Source organism: Plodia interpunctella, chromosome 20, assembly GCF_027563975.2.
Source record: "Plodia interpunctella isolate USDA-ARS_2022_Savannah chromosome 20, ilPloInte3.2, whole genome shotgun sequence".
Classification (NCBI taxonomy): domain Eukaryota; kingdom Metazoa; phylum Arthropoda; class Insecta; order Lepidoptera; family Pyralidae; genus Plodia; species Plodia interpunctella.
In genome coordinates this window covers 1,330,416-1,338,678 of record NC_071313.1, presented here as the reverse complement: position 1 = coordinate 1,338,678, position 8,263 = coordinate 1,330,416, and the positions used below count along the sequence as shown (strand labels likewise).

Genomic DNA, 8,263 nt, shown 5'->3' with positions numbered 1-8,263 from the left:
ATCTGTAACTTAGTTTGATTTTCTCAGCCACTTGTTACCATAATAATTATATAAATTTAAACTGTTCTATGTTTTGGAACGTAATAATAGAAATTATGATCGCATCTATTTCATCATGAAACGGCTTGATGTATTTTAGTTAGTACGAATTATTGAAACTATCCGTCAAACGATATAATTACTGGACGTCAGTGCTATTAATTATTCGTCATGTAGCCCCCATGTGATTACAGAATGCTTTTGTGTATGCCAATATGGCGATAGATGTGCTTTGTTGTCAAAATTAATTGTAATGAATGAGTTAATTATCCGTTAGAAGAGCTAATGGTCCAGTGATCAAGACCTGTGAACCGAAGGTTCCAAGTTTAAATCCTACACGCGTTACATGAATTTTTAAACCAACAAACTCGTGTAAAATATTATTATAAGCTACCGGTAAAGGAAAATATGACGAAATCTGCACTCTGGCAGACTGTTAAGTCCACTCATGTATTCAATGAATGGTAGTCGCACTTATAAATCAAATTTAATAAAATTTGAAACACTAGTGTTAGCAACTACTTAATAACACCCTTTGAAGATAAACAGCTGGGGAAGAAACCGCAAACACGCTCAGATGAGAGTGAGTTCTTTTTTAATGGAATTCTCATCAATAGACGTCATTTCCGTCAAAATATCTGCGTGCATAAATTGTAAAATGATTACAAACACCGCTTATCAATCAACAACATCCCAAAAAGCTTGCTCTAATAAATAATCAAACACATTTATCTAAGTGTATCCATAATGTCTGTGAAATTGGGCGTAAAGATTTTATCATTCGAACTACTGAACTGTACGCAGTCATTACATGGAGATATTTTGTGTGGGTTAACGTATAAAATGTTGTACTTTTGTAGATTTTTGTGTATGAGTCTATTTTTGCTGTTTTTTATGGCGACCGCTATTGAAAAAGGTAAATTCTATGTATACTTGACCTACCCCAATAATTTGTAACCTTGAGATCGATTAAAGTGCCAATCGGAATGTTAGGAGCGATTCGTTTTGGTTCATTAATTGATTTGTTCGATTAAATTTATATAATTTAATTCGCCCGCCTTGTGGCCAATTCGCCTTGTCTCTGGGGACCCAAGGGCTGGTGACGTTGACGACGTTTAAGTTTGGCTATCCAAAGAGAGAATGCCGCCAGCTTTCTGGGTAATTTACACCTCTTTATTGCTTTTAAATTAAGGTACAATATGTAGATAATCTTTTAACACAAAATTAGCAACACGCTCAGATAAGAGTGAGTTTTTTAAATGGAATATGCATCAATAGTTGTCATTTCCGTCGAAATATCTGCGTGCATAAATTGTAGAATGATTACGAACACCGCTTATCAATACAAAATTCCAAAAATCTGCTCTCATGAATAATAAAACAGATACTCAGCTGTTTAGCTTGACTTTTCGAAACTCTCACATACGCTGTTTTATTCTATTTTAGCATAGAATTAGATTTGCTTTATTCAGTACAAGCGGACAGTCCCGGCTTTGCTCGGGTAAATTATAATAAATAATTCAGCTAAACCTTTCTCAGGAATCATAGTGAAATCGACATGAAAATCCATTGTCCATCCACGTTTTTAAACTGTCCTGCGCAAACACTTAGAAGTTGGGTTTGCACTCGATTTTTAAGAATTTATTTTGAAAGTATTGGGAGTAAACACATCTATGGCACATAAAATATATTTGTTCTCAGATAACCCGTTCACATCAGTAGTCAGGGAGAGCCTGCTCAACACAGCCCGGACCTGTATGGACAAGACGAATACTTCGGAAGCCGACCTGGAGTATCTAAGGAATGACCCGCCTTATCCTGAAAAAACGGCGTGTATCATCAAATGCTTGCTGGAAAAAGTAAGTCATTGTTTAGTACAACATAATATTAGTAGTCTACCAAGACTCATTGTAATTAAAAAGTTAACAATATTGTTTTTGCTAACTAAAGAGGCCGCAATCAGCGCTCTTCTCCTACAACTTTTGTCAGATGTGTTGTGAATATTGTGAGTAATATAAATACATAGTTGATTGAAGTCGAATCATTTTTTATTTTTTTATTACTAGGCCTAACCAACAGTTCACTTGGGTATAAATCAATAACTAGACCTGTGCCCCACATGTTTGGTCCTTCGAGGCGGATACGTTATATATATATATATATATATATATATATATATTATTGTAAGTCCTCGATTTGTGATATCCCACACTGTGTATGAATATACATCAAAGGTTCAGGTCAATATGAAAAAGATCATTTTCCATCTTGCCCTGACCTAGGATAGATGCAATGCATCTCAGTTTCAGTAATATCCCGTTTGTCTGTCTGTGAATAAAATTATTTACAAATCGAATTTCTCTAACTTCTCTAGATCTTTGCCCCATCGCCTACTAACTGATGGCCGGCTACCGGATAACAATTGTTTGTGCATTGTGTCTCGATTTTCCGCGAACGAAGGATAAATTTGAACTCCATCGTGACATCTAATACATTACAGTCACATATTCAGCTCCATTTTTTGTTTTTGACATAAGAAAAAAATATCTCATTCGACTAGGTACGAAATTAGCCAATTAGAAAAAACAAAATGTAATAACTAGTAAAATAAGGAGAAAAAAATGTTATGATGTAAATATAAATCCATTAAATTATAAGGAAGGTGATTTAATTTTAGTAAGAAAGGAGACTGGTAGTAAGCTTGATTGTATTTATGATGGACCATTTGTAGTCGTAAAAGATGAATCGCCAAATGTTGTTATTCAATGTAAAGGAAAATTAGATGTTATTCATAAAAATAGGACTAAGTTGTATTGTAATGAAAAAAAATATTAAGATTTAAATTTATATTTTTTTTTTCATTAGGAAGGGTGATGTGGTGTGATGTCACGTACGTCACATTATTGTGGAGATAACATTATTATTTTGATTATTTAGATATTTCTATCACGTAGTATCATACTATCACGTAGTATTAAGTATATATAAGTATATGTGATAATGAATAAAGGCAGATAGAATCGGAATCTTATCCGAGAGGTTGTCCTCAAGCCTTGTGTTTTCTTACCATCGCTACCACCCCTACACGCCACACCACATGGCACACATGAAAATTTGTTTCTATGATTGCAATTTTCTACAATTTCAGATTGGTATCGTCAAGAACAACAAATACTTCAAACCAGGTTTCGTAACGGCTGTCACTCCACTTGTCTTCAAAAACAAGAAGAAGTTAGAGCACATGAAGTCTGTCTCGGAAAAGTGTGAAAAAGAGGTATTTGCTTTACACAAAGTGGCCTATGAACTCCAAAAGGTTTCGTCTATCTCTGTGCCAAATTTCATTAAAATCGGCTTAGTAGATTTTGAGTTTATTCTCTAAAAAATTAATACGACAATCAGGCCCTTTTTCACTGCTTCTTCTTCTTCTTAAATCTGCCTGATGGGATTGGTCAGTAGTTTATGCAACACTTGTCATAATTTTAACGCTATCTATTCGATATGGGCTATTAGATAATTTATCAGGAGAAAAGGCCGCGGTGAAGTTTGTTGCGCCGCTTCTTCACCTACGATTTGAAAATCGATGGTAGAATTCGGTTTACGTAAATTTTTGACGTCAATAAGTAATTTTATCATCGTAGTTAAATAATGAACTTGTAATTTTAAAATTGGATTTCAATATTAAAACCAATCGGCACCATCTTTGTATTTGACAATAGCGATGAAATAGACCCACAAACTCTCATTTCATTTGACAAACGCCAAGACAACTAGACCGCGGAGGCAGAATTTCAGAACGAATAAATTTCAGTTCGCGGCTGGGTGGCTGTGGTTCCGTACGTTACGGTTCATATGTCGTCTATGTAGGTCAATGGGTCTAATGGAACGCTTGCGTTTTACGGAGCTAAAGATTAAATTGGATAAAAAAATTATACATTTTTACTAGCGGCCCGTGCCGGCTTCGCTCGGGTAAAACCATGATAAATGTACACTTAAACCTTCCTTAGGAATTACACTATCGATTTAAAAAATTTTATCAAATCATACATAAGGACAGACAGCGGAAAGGGACTTTGTTTTATACTATGTTGTGATTCTAGTTTAAATTTTATCAAAATCGGCCCAGTGGCTTATGTAGCCGTGAAAGCATGACAAATAGATAGACTTTATCATTTATAATATTTTGGAAATATTGATTATTCATTATCATATACAAGATTTCAAGTTAAACATTCAAAAAGTTAATAATCAAATTATTTCTTGATTGTGACAAGTTTATTAATATTAATTAATTAATGAAGTCTCAGCTGATTCTCAAAATAATATAATTTATTACCTTAGAAATAATTATTAATCTTCATAATATTTCGCTCGTCATACTAATTGTAAAAGCCTTTGCTAGGAAACAGAAAATCAAATTAAATTTGTGTAAAGCGTTTGTAAGGCGAAAATATGGACTGAATATAGTTATATATTATTAAAAAGAATTTAATACAGTTCCATTAATTCTTTTATCTGTTATTAATATTATTATTATTTTTTTAATTTGTCCTTCATATAAAAGTACAATAATAATATAGAATACCTATAATTTTATGTCCTTAAAATATAATGAGTTTCAAAATAATATCACCACGCTAGGAACAAGACTTTTAATCTCATAGAAGTTTAGTTTACACTTTCTACTTGATACTATTGTATACCAAAAATACTTTCTACTTGATACTATTGTATACCAAAAATACTTTCTACTTGATACTATTGTATACCAAAAATACTTTCTACTTGATACTATTGTATACCAAAAATACTTTCTACTTGATACTATTGTATACCAAAAATACTTTCTACTTGATACTATTGTATACCAAAAATACTTTTTACTTGATACTATTGTATACCAAAAATACTTTCTACTTGATACTATTGTATACCAAAAATACTTTCTATTTGATACTATTGTATACCAAAAATTATGACAAATATTGATACTCGCAGTGGAAGCGTGCTGGGCCCATAACCTCTAATAAAACGCAATGTGGATGGACCATGGAATTAGGAAGTACTACGCCCGTACAAGGTACTTACTAAATCCTTGGGATGGACAACGACTGACACTTTATTGTCAAAAAGATTTACATGTATAGCTCATGGAATTAGTATGTACTGTACTTATTAAATCCATGGTATAGCTTTAGACAGGGGGTGCGCGATACATACATCAGCAGGTGGCGCTAGTAGTCATTTTGTTGCTTATTTCTACAAAAACAAAACTATTTTTATTATTACGTTGAAAAATTGACGAAATTCACAAAAATACCAAGATCTTCTATATTTTTTTTACCGTTATACTTTAAATGCACTTTCTTGATATCGATTGTAACCCTCATCGACGTTTTTGTAAACAAAACAAATGTTTTTGAAAACTTCCAAAATTAGCTTGAGGAAATTTTCGCGAATATTACACGAAACATTCGCGGAAACTTTCAAAGTTACCGAAGCTTTTAATAATTTTCACCTCTAAAACCTACACGACATATTAGTTGACAGTTTAAGTTCACTATTATGTACGCGACTACTTGATAAGAGATGTTGACAGGTAAAAGTAATGTCACATGCCCCTGGGTGACTTGAATAAACATCTGAATGTTAAATTAGTCACCTAGGGGCATCTACACTCGATAATAAAGAAAGATTAGACGGTGAAAGTCTTGCCAAATGTGATTTAATTTGAATCACATCTGATAGTGCTAGCAATATTAAAACATAGAATTTTCCAATTTAAAGACATAACCGAATGATGTATTAATTGTATGATTTAGATGAGACGTTAAGCTGTCAATAACAAGGACAGTTTCAGCAGATTAATTTGATGACGTAGACGTAATGCTCCGATTATGTAATTAGGAATAGTTCTGTTGTGTTTATTGAGACGAATATAATATTCAATATCGCCGTAATATTCGGTTTAACATTACTGAATTTCATCAACGTTATGTAATGAAATAGAATCCAGTATACATTATTTATTATATTTATTATATTTAATATTATACCTTTATTTATCATATACCTGTCTGTCAACATTTGCAGTTCATGTATAAACTAGTTGTTCGCCGTGAACTTAGACTCTTGCGTACACAATATTTTTTTACAAAATTGTGAATATTTTTCAGAACGACTTAACCGATTTTATTGCTCGACGAACTTAAAATTCTATTGACAGGTCGTACTTACCTTTTAAATTTCATCAAAATCAGATCAATAAAACGGTTCGAAAATTATCACGTTACAAACATACATAGGTACATAATACAAACATACTAAAAATGTATTTTTGCCCCAAGTAGATTTGTAGATCTCATTCGCTTCGCTCGCTCGGTCAATAAAACTATATTCCTCCAAGAGCAGTGATTAAGACGTCCGCATATGAACCGAAAGGTCTACAGTTCAAATCACAGACTAATATATCCTATTCGAATGTTAATATATTCCAAAGTTCTGATTTGGAAGATAAAATTAACCTTAATTCTGCTTGATTTCAGAATTTAAATTTATACATAAATAACTGCATCAGGGTGAGTTGCATCGTTAAATTTGACGCCACGCCGTTGGCGCACATTAAAATTAACGTCATAGTTGACAGTGCAACCCACCCTTTTCTATTTTAGAAAAGTTGTTAACGCAGATAATTTATTTTCAGGTGAAGCACAGTGGAGCAACTTCGTGCGAATTGGGAAACGAAATAGTTACTTGCATCTACAAATACGCTCCGGAGCTGCACATGAAGGCGTAAAACGAGAATCCTAATTGTTTTCCAACCGAATTCCAAGAGATATACCTCTTCTGTCGATATAATATTTTTGTCATTATTTTGAGCCATTTACCATGGGGCGAGCGAGTCCTATAGATAGCTTCGTGTGGTCTTATATCTATATTTTATTCAATAAATAGAATCAATAACCAATATTTTAAAATGTATTATTAAACTTATATATGTTGATTGATTATTTGATATTTCCTTTTGTAAATCACACATACACACACACACACACACTTCGTCTCCTAATCGTTTTTGTGATAACCGAATAAAATGTTTTGAACACCTTTTTCATGAAATAAACTTAATTTAATGAACTGTTTTCAACTAAACAGATTTATTATTGAATATCTGATAGATACATATCTGTTAGATTATATTCGAATTACTATGTCTATTTGTGTATATACGAGTACTGTGTGTATGCGCACACGTAGATTATGTATATGTGAATATGAAAAATATTTTCCATACAGGTTCAAATAAGAAACGTATATTTATAATATTTTCATAAGTGTTATGAGAAAAATAGGTTTGAAACCTCATACTGTTACAGAAATAATTCTATAAGCACATTAAGAGTGGGTTGCACCGTCAATTTTATCGTTAACTTTAACGCGCGCAGAAAAACAAAAAATCGCCAATTAGGATTAGGTCAATGTTGGCTGGTAGGCTGCACAATAAGAGTGCTAGATTATTGCACTAGTCAACTTTAAAGTTAACTCTAACCTGCGCAAAAATAAGTAGACGATTTTGTCTATTCGTCAACGGCGTGCAGGTCAAAGTCAACGTCAAAGTTGACTGGTGCAACCAACAATTAATGTGTTACATTTAATAATCTGTTTTTGAGTCACTCCTCATAAGTTTCCGAAAAAGTCTGTTGTCAGCCGTAAATCCAAAAATTTCCTTTCACCACTTGGCAGTATCATTTTCAATTATCAGTTTTACTCAGCAGATCCAGGAAGTTACACTTGCAATTAGTGCCACGAGAAATGTTTGTTTTATTACTTGTACAATACAATGTGGTAACGGTGAAACGACGATAACATTATTAATTACATAGCAGACGAGTGTCTGGAGTAAAAACGCCTTTTAATTTGTCTTATGACAGTACAATTTTTCAATTAAATAAGAATTAGTTTTACTATCTTTTTGACTGAGCAACTGAGCAAGCGAAGCGAGTGAGCTTTACAATTCGACTTGGACAATTCGACAAAAATAAATTTTTTGTATGTATGTTTGTTACGCGATAACTTTCGCACCGTTGGTCTGATTTTGATTAAAATTAAAAGATATGTAGAATCTGTCAATAGAATTTTTAAGTTCGTGGGGAATCAAAATCGGTTAAGTCGTTTTTGAAATATTCATATTTTTGCTCATCAAAATTTATTGTGTTCACGAGGTCTT

At 32.7% G+C, this 8,263-nt stretch overlaps 1 protein-coding gene across 1 annotated transcript; it reads left to right on the top strand.

Annotated features, from left to right (window-relative positions):
- The first annotated feature begins 842 nt into the window (after nucleotides 1-842).
- LOC128678648 (uncharacterized) lies at nucleotides 843-8,056 on the top strand. The gene is made up of 4 exons (XM_053760325.2): nucleotides 843-955; nucleotides 1,741-1,898; nucleotides 3,188-3,313; nucleotides 6,740-8,056. The coding sequence occupies exons 1-4, from the start codon at nucleotides 883-885 to the stop codon at nucleotides 6,830-6,832; spliced, it is 450 nt and encodes a 149-aa protein (XP_053616300.1). The 5' UTR covers nucleotides 843-882; the 3' UTR covers nucleotides 6,833-8,056.
- Nucleotides 8,057-8,263: the final 207 nt, after the last annotated feature.

Excerpts from the sequence above, each read along its gene's own strand:
- LOC128678648 (XM_053760325.2), top strand. The coding sequence starts at position 883 with ATGTTGTACTTTTGTAGATTTTTGTGTATGAGTCTATTTTTGCTGTTT. Across the intron at positions 956-1,740 it reads GGCGACCGCTATTGAAAAAG|ATAACCCGTTCACATCAGTA; the intron begins GTAAATTCTATG and ends ATTTGTTCTCAG. Across the intron at positions 3,314-6,739 it reads CGGAAAAGTGTGAAAAAGAG|GTGAAGCACAGTGGAGCAAC; the intron begins GTATTTGCTTTA and ends ATTTATTTTCAG.